This window comes from Lynx rufus, unplaced genomic scaffold (genome assembly GCF_022079265.1).
Source record: "Lynx rufus isolate CCGP_SWC_20201006 ecotype Redwood Valley unplaced genomic scaffold, mLynRuf1.p SCAF_5, whole genome shotgun sequence".
Classification (NCBI taxonomy): Eukaryota; Metazoa; Chordata; class Mammalia; order Carnivora; family Felidae; genus Lynx; species Lynx rufus.
In genome coordinates, this window is record NW_025814867.1 from 63,216,426 (window position 1) to 63,235,731 (window position 19,306).

Consider the following 19,306-nt stretch of genomic DNA (forward strand, 5'->3'; position numbering starts at 1 on the left):
GAGAGAAAATTGGACGCTTAACCAACTGAGACACCCAGGCGCCACAGAGATCATAATTAAAAAAAATTTTTATTAATGTTTACTTATTTTTAAGTGACAGACCGTGAGTGGGGAAGGCACCATCATAATTTTTTTAAAAAGCACATATGCTGGGGGGCCCTTGGGTGGCTCAGTAGGTTGAGCGACTGACTTTGGCTCAGGTCATGATCTTATGGTTTGTGGGTTTGTGGGTTCTTCCAGCCCTACATTGGGCTCACTGCTGTCAGCGTGGAGCCTGCTTTGGATACTCTGTCCCCTTCTCTCTCTGCCCCTCCCCCACTCATTCTCTCTCTCTCTCTCTCTCTCTCTCTCTCTCAAAAATAAACATTTTTTGAAAAAGCATATATGTTGAAATGGGCTGGAAAAGCAAAACCTTAGATTTATACAGATATTTTAGTGAAAAGATGTATGTGACATGGAGATTGCTAAGGTATTGTCATATTAAATGAATTGGTCTCTTGTAAAATTCCAGTATAAAAATTTTTATTTTTAGGGGTGTCTGGCTGGCTCAAATTGGAGGAACACATGACTCTTGATCTCAGGGTCGTGGGTTCGCACCCCACATTGGGTGTAGAGATTACTTAAATAAATAAACTTATTATTATTATTTTTTTATTATTTTAGAAGTAGGAACTTAACAGGACTTATATCAGTTTGCTCCTTTTCCTTCACATTGTGAAGGGAGTGGTATCATACTACTAACTTCACATGGCTTTATTTCCATAAAGGATTTAAGATAATAGTTGCACATTATAAAAACGTGAGCCTTTGCTTTTCCTGTGAGCATCTTTGAGCACTTACTTAAACTTAAAATTGGCTTTGTGAAATAGGTGGTGTCTTTCAGTGTGGGGGAGCAGCAGACATTGCTATATCTCCAAAGATCTATCTGGTTTTGGTAATTTAGTGGAGGTGCTTAGATCATATTGTTTCAGTTTTGCATTAGGTTGATTAATTCTAATAATTACAATGAAGTGAGGCACAAGATTGAGCCTTAAAATCTCTTAAGTAGCTATTTGCTACCTTGTAACACTATTCCTCTTTCAGTTGTTGAAACGCTCATTCACAACATGTTGGAAGTACTGAGGAAACTTGATCCTTCAGTGAGAGATTCAGTTTCTTTCAGTAAGAGTTGTTGGCAGCTGTGTGGTAGGGTGTCTTTGTGTCCTTCTGAAATCATTTATTGACCACTTGAATGCCTTAGTATTATAATAACACAGCAAAAAGGCCCTGACAGGTATATCCACTTTATTCCTAAGGAGTTATTGCTTAGCTGTGTATTCAGTCATGTGTTTAGTAAGGTTGCTAATGATTTATGTTGGGCTTGTACAAAGTAATGTATGTTTAATATACATTATCTTTTATTTCTTGTGTAAGCACATCATTAGAATAGTCTGTTAAATTTACCAATCTGCTAGTCCTTTGTATGCATACTGTTTTAGGAATAAATACCACAATCTAAAAATTTACCTCTTATAGCTCTTTCCAAATTCTGTTTTTAAAAATAATTTTTCCACATATTAAAAAAAATTTTAATGTAATTTTTGGAGAGACTTTGGAAATCCTACCAGTATATGTTGAGGATATTATCTGGATTTCTTTAGTTCATCAATATTTGTCATTTGGATTTAATTAAGGGTCATAATATTAATCTGCTACTATAATTAAAAACTAGAGTATCATCTAAAAGCAAAGTTTATTATTGGAGATAAGTCTAGGAATTGTAAAGTGTTGTGATTTTTTTTTTTAAGTATAAATTGGAATGTTTATATGTGAATAGTGCCGAGTGGGTAGGATTGCTTTTGTATCCAGAAAGTGGTGACTAAAATGTTTATTGTTTTTTGTTTTTTGTTTTTGTAAATGAAATCAAGTTCTCTAAATTATTTGTCATTGTGAGACTAAAAAGCATTGTACTACCAAAAACACAATAGTTCTTTATTAGGAAATGTGATTATTAAAGGATCATGTGTATATAACACCGTAGGTTGAAATTTAGAGAAATTTTTATAAAACATTTCCTAATTTTTATTTATTTAAAATTTACTCTTGTGTACATTTTGGGATTGTTTTAATTTTGCTTTCATAGATGTTATTTGTTGTTTTATGACTTAGAAAGAATGAAATAATATGTCTGAAAATTTTCCTGTGTTTCAGATGAGGATGCCATCTGTTCATTTCGCGGTAGATAATGGTGGGGAAGTTGGGCGATAAAAGCATTTAAAAATGTTTAGGGCTCTAACTTAAGATACTAAGTGATCTACTTCTCTCCTTTGCCAAGTAATGTAATGAATTCTATTCTGATGTTTAAAAACACCAAGTAAATAAATTCTTCCCACCTTGAAAAGTGAGATAAGAGGCAATACGTGCTCATATATTGGTATCTAATTTTTATTCCTGATCAGTAGTAGCAACACTGCTGTGCCATTTAATTACACTGTTCTTTTTTTGAAGACCTAATTTGTATGTTGACACAAATGCAGAATAGATGAGAAAATCTGGCATGCCTGTGAATGTTCTGTTGTATAATATGTGCTTTTCTTAATTGTTTTTAACACACAGTTAGGATAAGTTGTTATAAATGTGTTTATGGCTTACCACATGTTAGATAAAATCAAATCCCAACATTTTATCATGGTTAGCGTTGTATATTTCCCCATCATTTGTATTATTTAATTTGTAGGTCTGATTTCTAAAAATACACCCCAGAGACTGTTGGGCTTTCTGGTACTTCATGGAGTAGAAGGATATTGAATGTGAAAGAGACTATCTTCTTTCTCAGTTTCATGGTAGCACAGTAACCCGATAAAAGGCCACCCTGGGAATTAATGAGCTAAGCTGTCATTCAGGATTCATTCAACAAATATTTATTAGTTCCTTCTACATGCCAGGCATGGTGCTAGGTACTGAAAATACACAAAAGTAAAGAAGATGGCCCTTGACCTAAAGCTGCTGTACAAGCAGAGGCTGGATAGCCACTTGTCAGTGATTTTGAATAGGGAATTCAGACGTTGGCTAGGGGACTGCACTAGGTGATCTTTAAAGAGGGTTTCTTTAAAATCCCTAGACTGTGATTCTGTTAGTTGGATTGTGTGAGATTAGAAAATAAAATAAAGGGCAGAAATTAGGGATGGATATTTAAAATGCTAGCAATTCTTTATGGAGGCATCTGAAGTTTAGAGATGATAGAAAATAGAAATATGCACTGGCTTTGGATCATGAATAAAATAGTAAAACTTAAATCAAGCTTTGAAATGAACTTGATCAAAATTGAGTCAGATTTCAAGTCAAGAAGCTTAGAACTTGCTATTCAGGAGATTTGAGATTCCAGATATCTATAATAGAAAAAACTTTTGGGGCGCCTGGATGACTCAGTCGGTTAAGCTCTTGACTTTGGCTCAGGTCATGATCTCACGGTCTGTGAGTTCGAGCCCCGCGTTGGCTCTGTGCTGACAACTTGGAGCCTGGAGCCTGCTTCAGATTCTGTGTCTCCCTCTCTGTCAGCCCTACCCCCACTCACGCTCTGTCTCTCTCTCTCTCTCAAAAATAAACATTAAAAAAATTTTTCAAGAAAAAACTTTAGAAAATGTCTCAATTTTGGTAATTTTAATTAAAAAAAAACTGAGAAGCAATTGATATCTTGGGCAGTACATCCAGAATTATTTGGGATATATAACTGATTTAAAGTGGAGCTTGCTTTATTTTCTAAATAATGAGTTTAACAAATGACTTCTAGAAAAGAAATTCCGATTTAATTGAAGCTGATCTATTTTTTTTAATGTTTATTTATGTTGACAGAGAGGGAGAGTACTTGTGCATGAGTAGGTGTGGGGCAGAGAAGGAGAGAGAGAGAGAGAGAGAGAGAGAGAGAGAGAGAGAGAGAGAATCCCAAGCAGACTCGATCTACACTCAGCACAGAGCCCGACACCAGGCTCGATCTCATGACCCTGAGATCATACCTGAGCTGAAATCAAGTCAGATGCTTAACTGAGTGAGCCACCCAGGCACCCTAGCTGATCTTATATTTCATTGATTTGTTACAGTGAGCTTATCCATGCTTATTAACACCTTGTCATATAGTGTTTTGGTGAAAAATGTTCTGCCTAAATGAGTTTTCTGGATGATGAAGCTACTCTTTTCAGCACTGTGTTCTTAAAAACTTTAACCTTTTTCCTGAATTCTAAAATGTCTTAAATAGTTTTCAGTCTTTCTAAGTGGCAGGTATGTATGCATACAGTGTAGTATTTATATCTGGTATAAGTTATAGAATATAGTTTAACTATGTCATGTTAACTCAAGACTTTTTAAATATCAGTTTCTGTGCTCTGTTGTGAAGGTAGGGGACAAGTGAGCTTTATTAAATTATTTGCCCTGGTCTGTGATAAAGCCCTTAGATTGTCTTGCTTTTTGAATTAGTGTTTGTGTTTGCATTTTGTAATTCTCCTTAGGCTGTCGATTGTCACCTGGCATCTATTATTTAGTATCGTTGTTACCAGCAATATCCTTTCTAATTTACTTGTAGAACTAAGTTATCTGAGAAACTATGTAAACAAGAGATTGGCTTATTTTATAAATAAACATATGATTTTGCCTCAGATTCTGAACTTTAGAATTGATTGGGATTGTGAGGTTGTTGTTGTTTTGTTTGTACTCTTGTAGAGAGCCTAGGGTCCCCTCACTGAATACTCAATTCTTAAATCCTTTGAAAATCTCTTTATTTCCCCTAGTCTTGTGGTCTTGTTAGTTTTTCAAATTATTTGTTCATTCTTTTTTTTTTTTTAAGTTTATTTATTTATTTTGAGAGAAAGCATGCGCTTGAGCGCCTGCAAGCAGGGGAGGAGCAGAGAGAGCAGAAGGCTAGAGAATCCCACGCAGGCTCTGTGCTGCCAGCGGGGCTTGAACTCACTAACCGTGAGATCATGACCTGAGTGGGTCTTGATCTCATGAATTGTGAGATCATGCTTGAGCTGAAGTCAGGTGTCAGATGCTCAACTGACTGAGCCCCTCAGGTGCCTTCCTTGTTCATTCTTAACCAAATTGTTGGCCTCCTACAAATAGAAGTTACCATATTTTTATTTTTGTGGATTAAGAAAATTGTTTTTAATGTTTATTTTTGAGAGAGAGCGCGTGTGTGTGTGTGCGTGCGTGTGAGTGGGGGAGGGGCAGAGAGAGAGGGAGACACAGAATCCGAAGCAGGCTCCAGGCTCTGAGCTGTCAGCACAGAGCCGGACGCGGGGCTCGAACCCACGAACTATGAGATCATGACTTCAGCCGAAGTCGGATGCTTAACCAATTGAGCCACCCAGGTGCCCCATCTTTCTCAGTTTCTGAACCTCACTTTTCTAATGTGTAAAATGGAGATCATGATACCTACTTAATGTAAGTTATTGTTAGAATTAAGTAGGATGTATAAAGTTCTTATCAGGTAGATGCTCATTAAGTAGCCAAAAGGGTTTACCTTCTTCTTTGCCTTTATTCACAGGTACAGTTTATGAGGAAGTATGGTTTACTGATAAGTGTTAGGCAAAGTAGTTTAGCTTGGCAAACTTTTGTGGTGCTTGTGTGTTTGTTTTTTGTGATGTTTATTAGAGATCAGTTGCCTGTGAAAGGAAGGGAGTAGGGGCAAGACTGGGTAGAGGGAAGGTAAAAATGTGCAATGCAAACCCATCACTGTTTCATCCAAGTTGGTAGGGAGCTGTGGAGTGAATAACGCCCGTTTGAGTTGTGCCGTAATAGGATAAATTGGCTGCTCTTTGGACTCCTACCCCCCTCACGTCAGTCACCATATTAGCTGCTCATAGAAAGGCATGACCCGGCTTTGAGAAATTTCCTCACAAGCATGGGCTGCTCAGGTACTATGCTGAATTCTTGAGGTAGACCCTCCACAGATCTGTGGAGTTCTCTCTGGGCACCTTTCTCTGTGCTGCAGACTCTATTTGCCTTGGTCTTTCTGGACATTCTACTCCTCCACTCAGGTTACTCTGTGAGGCTCTGCTTGGGTTCCCTTATCTTTTTAATTTCTTTTTTTTTTTAACATTTCACTATACTTCTTTTATTATATATCTACCTATTCATCCCTCTATCAATTCACTTTTCTTCCCCTCCAGTTTTATTCAGAAATAATCGATATCATCACTAAGTGTAAGGCATACAGCATGATAGTTTGATTTGCATATATTGTGAAGTGAATTACCACAGTAGGTTCAGCTAACATTCATCCTTCTAGTATAGTCTGTCTTCGTTTCTGAGGTGCGGTGGGGCGCTTCAGCTTCACCACCCCCATCCCCTGTGTTACAGCATTCTCTCACTGGTGACTTGCCCTTGAATAGATGTTAGTTGTTTTTCTTGCGTGTGGCGGGGGTGGTGGGGCAAAGTCAGGAACAACCTATGTTGCCATCTTAGTGACCTCACTCCGCTGGCAAATATTTGTTGCTATAGAATGCCATCTAATCCATTAACAAATACTGTAGGGAAAAGGTATATTCTAGCTGATTGTAGCAGCAAGAAGGATCGGAACTTACCAATGCTGTACATTTGTAAGGTGCTATTTAAAATGGATTTAAGGGGCGCCTGGGTGGCGCAGTCGGTTAAGCGTCCGACTTCAGCCAGGTCACGATCTCGTGGTCCGTGAGTTCGAGCCCCCCGTCAGGCTCTGGGCTGATGGCTCGGAGCCTGGAGTCTGTTTCCGATTCTGTGTCTCCCTCTCTCTCTGCCCCTCCCCCGTTCATGCTCTGTCTCTCTCTGTCCTAAAAATAAATAAAAACGTTGAAAAAAAAAATTAAAAAAAAAATAAATAAAATGGTTTTAAAAAATAGATTCCAGCAGTGCCTGGCTGGCTCAGTGGGTTAAGCATCTGACTCTTGATTTCAGCTCAGGTCATGATCTCACAGCTGTGAGGGAATCTGCTTAGGATTCTCTTTCCTCTCCCTCTGCCCCTCCCTTGCTTGCAGGCTCTCTCTTGCTCTCTCTCAAATAAACATTAAAATAGGGGCGCCTGGGTGGCTCAGTCAGATAAGCATCTGACTTCAGCTCAGGTCATCATCTCATGGTCCATGGGTTCAAGCTCCATATCAGGCTCTGTGCTGACAGCTCAGAGCCTGGAACCTGCTTCAGATTCTGTGCCTCCCTCTCTCTTTGCCTCTCCCCTGCTCACGCTCCATCTCTCTCAAAAAATAAACACTAAAAATTAAAAAGCATTTAAAAAATAGATACCATAAGTATGAAATTTTATGAAATCATTTCTGATAATCCATGTTGAACATGCATACTGAAACTATTTTTAAAAAAAAATTTTTTGTTTTAACATTTATTCATTTTTAAGAGACAGAGACAGAGCATGAATTGAGGAGGGCAGAGAGAGAGGGAGACACAGACTCTGAAGCAGGCTCCATCCAGGCTCTGAGCTGTCAGCACAGAGCCCGACACGGGGCTCGAACTCATGAGCTGTGAGATCACGACCTGAGCTGAAGTCGGACGCTCAACTGACTGAGCCACCCAGGTGCCCCTGAAACTATTTTTGAAAGGATGGTTGATGTTGTTTTGAGTGACTAGATTTGGTACTTTAAGGACAGACTGCCTTGTTAGAAGATGACTCTTAAATACTGTAACTCTTACTAGGGTTCTCCGGAGACATCCTATGGCCCTATCTGGTTGACACATAAAATTAACCATCACATCTTCCTTCAATGAACTTTTTCCCTTCTACATTTTTCTACAGATAGATACATCATCAGGAATGGAATTACAGTCATGGTACCCTGTTATAAAGCAGGAAGGTGACCATGTTTCGCAGACACATTCATTTTTACACCCCAGGTGAGTGGGTATTGGCTCATTTGTTTGTTCGTTTGTTCATTCATTCATTCATTCATTCCTTCAACATCTATGTGTCAGGTACTGTTCTAGACTCTGCCAATTCATTATTTAGTTTTAGGCTTGTTAATAAATGAATTGTAAATTGTGTTGAATATTTGAGATAACCTTTTCTTGGTGTGTATGTTCTTTCTAGGAAATCATCATTTCCTTTTCACCCTGAAGTAAACATTGAAAATTTTCCTTTAATTTCCTTCCTTTTAAGAGGTAAACCAACTCTTCAAGAGTTTGGTATGCAACTTTGATATTTTACAAGGAAATTTTTTGAAATTAAGAAGTTTTCATAGTAACCATATCCCTCAAAATCCAGTGTTCACATTTTCAATAAAAATCCACCTTAGATTATAAACTTTTTGTCGATTCCTAGATTTTTATTGCTGTAAATATATATCCCCTCCTCCCCCCCAAGCACGGTGATGAAGAATCTCAGTCTTACTTATATTTGCACAGTTCCTACCATTCCTATTGTGTTGAAGTAACTCTTTGGATATTATTAAACCTGTCCGTTTTCTTAGCGGAATACTGAGTTTTCATCTGCAGAATTCATGTGATTGGTAAAGAGGAACAATATAGATTACTGCGTAAAGAAAATCAGATGTAAGAAGAGATCATTAGCATTTAGGGAATGAAGTATTATGTCAGTTAAATGGTTGCATCTTTTGGCTAAAATTATGCAGATTATAGTTAATAGTATGGTACTTCAATATCTAGCTCCAGTTTGTTCCATGGGTCTCTCAGGTAATCTGCAGAAAATTTTATGTGAGCTTTGAGCAAAATTGGTAGTCATGCCTTCAATCTTAGTTTTGTGCAACTTACTATTGAATTTTTATCAAATTAGGAAGTACTGAAGTATTTTAGGAAGATCGCTCTGTGGGGTTTGAAACGAGTAGGACTTGTTGCCCAGTAGCGGTGTTCAGACTGCTATAGAAGACTGGCCCTGGGAGCTCCTGATTGGGCCTGCGGTGAATCTGGCTCTAGCCTTATAGTGTGGAACTGAATCAGCCTCTCTATAACAGAGCAAGGATTCCTTGCTTTGGACGGGTGGCAGGCAAGAAAATGGTTCTCCAAGTAGTATATGGTCTGTTTTCTTTCTAGTATAAGCCTTACCTATTTAGGGCTATTAAATAGCTCTAAAAGTGCTTGATGCCTTTAATTCTCAGGTGGTTTTGAGGGAAGGAGATGAGACTAATTTTCTTTCCCTGTAGGTATCTCTCTGTGCTTAGAGATTACTTTTTGCAAAATAACAAAAATTACTCATAATTTTGCACTTACTGCCTAAAGTACTGAATTTTTAAGGAATTCTTTTCTGTGACCCTTATTTTCTGAGTTATGTTGTCTGTTTTAATGTAAAATTTTTTAATGATAGAAATAGATTTAATGTATTTTGCTTTTTTACCCAAGTGTAATATGTGTCTTATTTTGCCTTTCTCCGTCTGTAGCTACTACTTATACATGTGTGATAAAGTGGTTGCACCAAATGTGTCGCTTACTTCTGCTGTATCACAGTCTAAAGAGGTCACAAAGACAGAGACAAGTAGGACCGTACCAAGACCATCAGAGAAGCCTCATAGTAGTGGGAAACATCAAAAAGTGGTATCGTATCCAGATGTCTCACTGGAGGAACAGGAGAAAATGGATTTGAAAACAAGTAAAGAATTATGTAGCCGTGTAGGTAAGTATTCAGAAATTATTTTTTGAAATCAAATATCTGATTACTCTGTTTTTTCAGCATTTTCAAAGAAGATTTCTAGGTAAGAGAATGTTCCAGATAATTGAAGCTTTTATCTTGAAAAAAAATGTACCTTTCAAAACTCTGAGTTTTTTTTTAGCACGGTGATAGCTATCGCGGCTAAAGATACAGATATGTGGACTACATGGTTTCATACTGTGGGTGATTTTTGTATGACTTTTTTTTTTTTCCTTTCCTGCCTTTTTTTTTTTTTCCTGTCAGTTTTTCTCAGAAGGTCCTTTTTAATTTGCTGTGAATGGAGAAACCATTTACTAATGCTAAGACTTAGTACGTAAGAGTAGTGAGGTGTAAGGACTCAGGGAAACTTAGTCATGGGATAAGCAAGGAGTGAAAACTCATAGCTGTGAGTGAGAGCCAAGCAGATGGCATAAAAGCAGAATGCTGGCTGGACATCTTAAAAAAATAAAAGAGCTGCCTATTACAGTGGCTTTTAAAGTGCCGTGGACCAAACAAGACATATCTGTACAAATGCTGCTGCTTTTATCCTCTTTATAGCAGCAGAGCTTTGCTTACAGCTTAGGCAAAGTGTGATAGTTGTTGCAGCTTTCCTGGAGTAGTTGAAGATTCTTGGGGCCAAGGGGGTTTCTATACTTTAATTTTGAGATTTTTAAAATTCAGCTTTCTTTGGATTTAAATATGGTAAATAATAACCGGTAGCATACTAGTAAGTCTTATTTGCAGTATATCTCCCAAATTAATTCTAGTGACTTGTAAAAAATTGTTGGGATATAGTTCATGTACCATAAAATATACCTTTTTAAAGTGTACAGTTTTGTGACTTTCAGTAAATTCATAAAGTTGTTCATCAATACACCTATTTAATTTCAGGACATTTTTCTCACCCCCAAAAGAAACTGTGTAATCCATTAGAAGTTACTCCTCATTTTCCTCTTTCTCCACCCTCTATTTATTTTCTGTTTTTATAGATTTGCCTATTCTGGACATAGCATATAAAAGAGATCATATGATATGTGACCTTTTATTGTCTGACTTCTCACTTTGCATAATATTTTCTCAGTCGTTGTAGGATATTTTAGTACTTGTTTTCTTTTTATGGTTTAATAATACTCTGTTGTATAGATAAATATACCACATTTGGCTTGTCCACTCATCAGTTGATGGACACTGAATTGTGTCCACTTTTTTTTTTTTTTTTTTAAGTAGGCTCCATGCCCAACATGGGGCTTGAAGTCATGACCCTGAGATTAAGAGTCTCATGCTCTACTGAGTGAGCCTGCCAGGCACCCCAAATTGTGTTCACTTTTTGGCTATAATGAATAATGCTGCTGTCAACACTTATGCACACATTTTAATGTAGACATGTTTTTTCATTTCTCTTGGGTATATATTTAGGAGTGAAATTACTGGATCATATTTAACATCTTGAGGGACTGCCAAACTGTTTTGCAAAGCAGCTATACCGTTTTCCTCCTCACCAGCAGCTTATGAGGGTTCCAGTTTCTGCACATCTTTGTCAACACTTATTGTTGTCTTTTGATTATAGCCACCCTAGTTGTTGTAAAGTGGTATATCATGGTTTTGATTTGCAGTTCTCCAATGACTAATGATATTGAGTACCTTTCCATGTTTTATTGAATCTCTTCAGATCCTTTGCGTATTTTTACTTTGGATTATTTGTCTCTTTACTATTGACTTGTAAGTGTTCTTTATATATTCTGGATAGTAGACCCATATCAGATACATGATTTGCCATTCTATCAGTTGTCTTTCATTTTATTGTTGGTGTTTTTTGAAGCACAAAAGTTCTAAATTCTGATGAAGTCCAATTTATTTTGTCTTTGATTGCTTATGTAGATGTTATTCTCAAAAACCATTGCCAAATTCAAGATCACAAAGATGTGCATATAAAAGTTTTAGCTCTTACATTTAGGATTTTGTTCCATTTTGAGTTAATTTTTACATACAGTGTGAGGTTCAACCTCACTCTTTGTATATGAATGCAGTTGTTCCAACACTATTTGTTGAAAAGACTGTTCCCTCCTGACTGAATTGTTTTGGTGCCCTTGTCAAATACCAGTGGCCCATGAAAGTATGGGTTTATTTCTGTATTCATTGTTTATGCCAGTACAGAGTCTTGCTTTCTGTAGCTTTGTAATAAGCTTTGAAATTGGGCATTGTGAGTCCTACACATTTGTTGTTTTTCAAGATTGTTTTGACTATTTTGGATTCCTTGCATTTTCATATGAGTTTCTGAATCAGCTTGTCAATTTTTGCCACAAGCCAGGTGAGATTTTGATAGGAATTGCATTGAAAAAGTAGATCCCCTTGGGGAGTATTACCATCTATCTTAGTCTGTTCAGGCTGCTGTAACAAAAATACCACAGACTGGGTGGCTTATACCACAAACATTTATTTTTCATACTTCTTGGAGGCTGGGAAGTCCAAGATCAGGGCATCAGCAGATTTGGTGTCTGGCAGGGCCCTGCTTCCTGGTTCATAAATGTCTGTGTTCTGCTCAGATACATGATAGAAGTCCTCACATGATGGAAAAGGCAGGAGAGGTCTCTGGAGTCTCTTTTTTTTTTTTTTTTTTTTTATTTAAAAAAAAATTTTTTTTTTTCAACGTTTATTTATTTTTGGGACAGAGAGAGACAGAGCATGAACGGGGGAGGGGCAGAGAGAGAGGGAGACACAGAATCAGAAACAGGCTCCAGGCTCTGAGCCGTCAGCCCAGAGCCCGACGCGGGGCTCGAACTCACGGACCGCGAGATCGTGACCTGGCTGAAGTCGGACGCTTAACCGACTGCGCCACCCAGGCGCCCCTGGAGTCTCTTTTATAAAGGCATAGATTCCATCATAGGTCTTATGACCTAATTATCTCCCAAAGCCCCCGCCTCCTATTACCATCATTGGGCATTAGTATTTCAACATACTGAATTTTGTGGTCACTGACATTTAGTTCATGGCCCCATCTTAACTGTAGTAAGTCTTCCAATCCATGAACATGGGGTGTCTTTTCATTTATTTAGGTCTTTAATTTCTTTCAATGATACTTTATTGTGTAGTTTTCATTGTAGAAGTCTTGCACTACTTTTCTTAAGTTTATTATTTTATTATTTTTATTTTATTTGTAAATGAAATTTTTTCACTTGTGGATTGTTCTAGTGACTTTTTAACAGTGATGCTCATTTTTTGTTACCTCATTTTTCCTCTCAAAGATCCATCAGTCTCAAATAATTCGACAAGTAAAAAGAAACCCGAGTCTACCACTTGCAATTTCATCAGAGACACAAGCAAGACAGGAATTGACCGTGATATTGTAGCTTCATCGCCACTTCTTGTCAAAGATATCATTTGTGAGGATGATAAGGGAAAAATCATGGAAGAAGTAATGAGAACTTACGTAAAACAACAGGAAAAACTGAACTCAATTTTGCAGAAGAAGCAACAACTTCAGATGGTAAAATCTAAATGATAGTCTATTGTGAAAACAGGCTTTTGCATATCTTTAAGAAACAAGAGATTGTAGATGTGTTTAAGATTGTTTAGAGTTTTGTTACTCATAAGCAATTTTCTTTTAAATTTTTAGAGATGTTTTCAAGATAATTACTTCTATATAAAACTGATACGACAGCTGAATATTAGATGTTTTCTGACCTATTTTTTTTCCTGCATTGGAATTTTTAACATGATGGAAATAAAATAAAAATTGTATTGTAATTCTTCATATTACAGGAAGTTGAAATGTTGAGTAGTTCAAAAGCTATGAAGGAACTCACTGAAGAGCAGCAGAATTTACAGAAAGAGCTTGAATCTTTACAGAATGAACATGCTCAGAGAATGGAAGAATTTTATATTGAACAGAAAGACTTAGAGAAAAAATTAGAGCAGGTAATGAAGCAAAAATGTACCTGTGATTCAAATTTAGAAAAAGACAAAGAGGCTGAATATGCAGCACAGGTAAGAATTACTCAGTTTGTATAATGTTGCCCTTTCAGTGTGGAAATTGAGGTTGTTACCTTCTCTATTAAAGAAGTTACTTTTTATCAAGCTCATTTCATTGGGCAAGATTTAAAAATAGATAATTCTGTTCAACACAAGTTTAAGCTGTATCATCCAAGATGATTTTTCTATTTTGATTGCTTTATTAAACTTTCATTAGGTTTCTGTAGTTGCCCAAAATGCTACCTACTAGCTTTTGAATAGCAAATGTTACATTATCTTAATATAGAATATAGGCTTTCACATCAACAAATTAACAGACATGAACTGTTGCCCACTATGTTCAGAAGCTCTCGAGCAAAAATGAATAGTAGCTCACTGGGGAAGGTGATCAAATAACCCTTACCATGAGCAGGCTGTGTGAGAGGTATATCAAAGTGTAGGGCATAATGAAAGTGCTCTAGGTGTTATGTTAGTTCTCTTCCCTTTGTTTTTCTTTCAATTCAGTGCTATGTCAGAGTCAGACGAATAGTATTAATCAAGAGATTGTAATATGCATGAAGTAGTTCATTTTGTAAAAAGTAATTTGAAAGCAGGTCTTTGCCATGATCTGAGGACTAAATGGAAAAACAAAACTGAATGAAAACTGACACAGTCTTTTAAATCCCACAGTTGGCAGAACTGAGACAGAGATTGGACCACGCCGAGGCTGATAGGCAAGAACTCCAAGATGAACTCAGACAGGAACGGGAGGCAAGACAGAAGTTAGAGATGATGATAAAAGAGCTGAAGCTGCAGATTTTGAAATCATCCAAGACTGCTAAAGAATAGAAACCTTTAAAGAGATAACGTCTGTGTTTCCCAACAGGGTTTATTTTTGTTCTTTCTGTGTGTGCTTTGATTATTGAATTCTGAATAACTTGTCTGCATGAAGATAACTAGGCATTCTATCCATTTGTAGATCAGAGAAAGTGAAGAGATTATATATTAGTACATAAATTTTTACATTTTCCAAATGAATGAAAATGTGTGTTTCTTTGTACTTTTTTTTCAATTGGCTTAGTGACAGTAGTACATGGTTTCAACTGTTAGATAATCTGCCTAGATTCTGTTGCAAATTTAGCAGTTGTACACTTTTTAAAAGCCGCATTGTGTGATGGATAGTTGTGGTCAGTTTTGTTATCCATATTTCACACTCAATTTTACATACATTAGTGACTTCATATTTCAAATATATAGAGCTATTGAAGGAGTTGAATCTCCATTTTTTCATTAACACAATCTCCTTTCTAAATTGATAACAGTTTTACTCATTATTATATATAAAATTTGCTTTTATTTGGTTCATATTAATGAATTTCCACCAGTTCTTTTCTTTTTAATGTCTCCTAAGAGACATTTTGTCAAAAGAGGAATTTCATTGATGGGGTTATAGCACACCCCATAGGCATAATGAGGAAGGATAACATACTTTGTTATACGCTGCTGTTAAAACACAAGAAGTGGTTGTAATTTGTTTTTTGGTTAAATGTGGTTGTATTTAGAATTTTTTTTATGTAGCAACTTTAGAAGAGGGAATAAAATGTAATAATTTTTGAACTTTTGTTTATGTTGTTAATAGAGGTGTGAAAATATTAATGTTCTTGAGAAAAACTGATACCATTGATGTATATCAGTTTGTATACAATCCATAATCCTCCTGTACAGTTTTTATATGTAGTTATGGGTCTTACTGAAATTTATATAATAGATTTGTTTTCCTTAATGGGTTCATTTTTCCTTAAATTGTAAAATATTAAATACCTTGAAGGTTATTTTGGATTTTTGTATGTTTAAATGTTAAGTCTTATCAATATTTGCACGAATGGACCATTTTCAATTACTACTTAATATCAAAATCAGGAATTTACAGTCACCTGATAGTGTATGAGAGGTTAATATAGGGAAGTTTAGTTACCTGCTACTAAAAGGTTTTTAGATAATTTTTAGAAGACAAAGAAATTCCATAGTTTGGGGGGAGGACAAATCTTCTGCACTTTTTTTTTGCACAGAAAAGTCTGTCATTCTTTAATGGCAAATTTCATATTCTTTAACTCTTGGCTTAAAAAATACTAGGTAAAGTTCTTAGTATGCATTTTTTAAAGGAAGTTTCCTGAAGTTACCATTTACTGATATTATTATTCCAGTAATTTTATGTTTATGTTCTCATGTAGGGTACTGTATGAAATTACTTGAGAGCTAAATTTATTTTTGAAATAAATCAGCTAGAGTTAAGGTTATATACTATTCCCAGCATAGACGATAGATGCTCTACTGGTATAGAACTTCAAAAATCAGTAGGTTATCATTCAGCCAGTTATTTTCGTATTTTGCTTAATGGTACTTACATATCCTAAAGGAATTTTTGTACTTCTCAAAGTATAGTTTCTTTACAAGAGTGTGATCTAAATGTGTATTTTCTATTTTCCATTTAATTTTACTATATTAACCCTGCAGTTTAATTTGTTGATTCTTGGAGTCTCTTCAAGGAGGAACAAATGTTAAAATGACATACAGGAGCAAATGTTAAAAATGATATAATCTCCTAATACCATTTATTTCGATCTGGAGAAAGAAAAATCATGAAGACATTTTATGATAAAGTTCATTTCAGTTGTGTCACAGTAAGCTTTTTGGGAGATAAACTCAAGCCTTATAATTTCATTTTTCTAATTTATTAAAAAATCTTTGTGCTTATGTTACATAGTAAATGACAAGCTTACTTAAGTTTCAACCCAAAAGTTCTAAAACAAATTGCGATTTGAAATATTTTAAAATTCTAAGCAGTGCTTAAACACCTTTAAATTATCATAAACTCTTGATGTTGAATTGACTAAAGAAATATTTTTTCTAGTCCTTTGTGTAAGGAAAATTTGCCACATGAAATTGTATAGTCTTCATTTTCCAGAAGATACATTGATGTGCCATAGGTTTATGTCTGTCTTCCTTGAAAATATAGCTTTTTAGTCAATTGTAAATATTATGCCTATTCTAGTTAAAAGTAATTTTAAGTTAAACTGCACCACATAGCTTGAAAATAGATTTTGTAATACTTTAAAAGTGGCCTCTGCTGAAATAACCTTATCCATATAAACTTATTCTTCTATACTTTGCATGCTCATTTTGTGTGTTGGTTGCTAGCTTAAAGTTTGTTTTGGTGTTAGTTTTTGTGTGCCAATTCATTAGACAAGCAGATTTTGCCTCAGACTTTGTAATATTATTCTTTTTAGGAAAAATATAAAAATATTTACTTTAAAAAGCTGCATTAAAGAACGGCCTAGCAAAAGTGCTAGAGCATCTTAAGGAAAAAAAGATAGAATATTAGCTTACTGGGTGATGGGTGATGTTTAATTTGGGTGATGATAGTTTCTATTCTTTAAATGTTACGAGTAAAAGGTACCAAATCTATAAAGGTAGTAAATGTAAAACCTGCTGTCATTGAGGAAGCTCTAAACCACCCTGATTTCACAAATGCAACTTGTAACACTATCAAAAGATTTGACCAACCACATAAGTTTGGCTTGTGCTTTAGTTCTGTAAAGCATATTGTTTTGCTTGAATTTCTGTGTCCATGAGAGTCGGGATGTTTTATGCTTCTTGAACTAATTTTATAACATATTTAATATATTACCAATTGAGATATAAAATCATTTGTACATATTGAATTAAAAACCAGTTGCTAAAGTAGGTGAAATAGATTGAGTACAATGATATTCGCAGGTTATCCATATGTTTCAGAAGTCATGACCGAACAACCAATTTCTTTGCACATCTATGACTTCTGTTTGAAGGAAAGTAGAATGGTAAGGAAACTCGAGTAATATGAAGTGCGTTCAAGAGATTTCCCTAAAGTTAGTTGTAAAGCTGATGCTGAAGGTTTTTGATCAGCTTCTAATGTTTTCTTCTCAATGACTTCTGTTTTGATTGCATAGGGGAAAATCCACATTTTCATTTGCTCTTACGCATTTAATCTGCACGACAGGACATTAAAAGTCAATATAATGAAAAGTTGTGCTCATACTGTACATCTATTTCTGTGCTTAGAACTACTTGTTAATTTTTATTGAAGCTGTCAGCAATAAGAGACACATTACTGCTGTATTATACGTTGTGGGATTGAATAAACAGCTTAAATTTTTTTTTCTATTATAGGATACTGAAGCATTTCCATTACTGGAAGAAATTTGTATGGGTATTCTGTATTGCGTCTTTTTAAAAGGACAGTTTTTTTTTCTTTCTTTTTTAAAATTTTTTTGTAAAATCTTTCCATTTTAGATGGCTTCTAAGCTGCATAATGCAACCTGGAGCCTTTTTCTTTAGTAATAGACTTAAATGTCTTATATAGCGCTACTGTTTTTGAATTAGAAAATGATCAAATGTAAAAACTGAAATTTAAAAATTAAGCCCAGAAAACAAAATAGTGTATTTAGTTGAATGTAAAAGAAATTTGTAAGATTTTTTCTTCAATATAGATACCTCACTTGAAAATAAAGCACAGCATACTTAAAGTAGTTCTAGTAAAAACGTCCTGCTAAAAGAATTGCTTAATCTAGGACAACTTTGGGGGGAGTTATAGTTTGGGAAACATAAAATACACTTGCTTTTAACCATCCTGTTAGAAGTATTTGCTTATCCTGATGATTTTAAGCCAACACAGTAGTCTTAAATTATTTCTGAATTTCTAACCTGTGAAAGCAGTAAATGAAATACCTGTTCTGCAACTATTGAAACAAGTTGTTGACTATACTGACTATAATTCAATTTAAAATTTTGCCAATGATGTACAGTTTTATGGTTAAAATTGCTGTGGTTGGTTGCATCACATGACACAAAACTGTCCTCTACCTCACGTGAAATAAATATTTTATATGGTTTTACTATAAAACAAGACTCATCTATCTGGTCACTTAGTTTACAAATTTTGAATTATATTTATTGAAACATGACATACTGTGCTCTCAGCTTATACCTCAATCGTATTTTGTGCTGTTTTCCATTTTCATGCCTTGTAAATAACTTGTATAGATTGTGGATTAAATTCTGAATAAAAACTTTTAATGCCAATGAAACTGATTCAAGCTGTCTTAATATCCTGTGTGAACTCAACTTTCTTGTCTCTTAAGATTGACATATTCTCCTTTTGTCTTTTAAAGTTTATTATTCGTGACACACTAAATGATTAACTTGAGAAATATTTTTAAGATTATAAATTAAGGCATTTAAAAAAATTTAACGTTTATTTTTGAGAGAGAAAGAGAGGGGGAGGGGCAGAGAGAGACAGAGACAAAATCCGAAGCAGGCTCTAGGCTCTGAGATGTCAGCACAGAATCCGACATGGGGCCTGAACTGAGCAGTGAGATGGTGAGATAGTTATCTGAGCCAAAGTCGGATGCTTAACTGACATGAACCACCGAGGTGCCCCTAAAATAAGACGTTTTATGCAATATTTCAGGTGCAGAACATACCAGCATTTGCGATGATTTTCTTTCATGATGTATTCTCTTGTTCTCACATCTTTCCCTTATTCCTCTATCCCCACCTCTGGTATTAGTGGTTTATGACAGCATAACAAATTACTCCCAAATTTAGCTGCTGGAAATAACATTTCACACAGTATCTGAAAATCAGAAATGCAAAGGCAGGTTAGCAGGGTGTGATGGTTCAGGACCTCTTAGTAGTGTGCAGTTACTATGTTACCTGGGGCTGAAG

At 35.6% G+C, this 19,306-nt stretch overlaps 1 protein-coding gene across 3 annotated transcripts in view; it reads left to right on the forward strand.

Moving 5' to 3' along the window:
• The window catches only part of SKIL (SKI like proto-oncogene), a 28,342-nt gene extending 9,676 nt beyond the window's left edge, over window positions 1-18,666 (forward strand). For all 3 annotated transcript variants that reach the window (XM_047099353.1, XM_047099352.1, XM_047099354.1), the window contains 5 exons: window positions 7,751-7,848; window positions 9,345-9,577; window positions 12,835-13,076; window positions 13,352-13,576; window positions 14,231-18,666. In XM_047099353.1, the coding sequence (XP_046955309.1) occupies window positions 7,751-7,848; window positions 9,345-9,577; window positions 12,835-13,076; window positions 13,352-13,576; window positions 14,231-14,389 (957 nt within the window). In that variant the 3' untranslated portion in view covers window positions 14,390-18,666. The remainder of the gene's footprint in view (window positions 1-7,750; window positions 7,849-9,344; window positions 9,578-12,834; window positions 13,077-13,351; window positions 13,577-14,230) is intronic.
• Window positions 18,667-19,306: the final 640 nt, after the last annotated feature.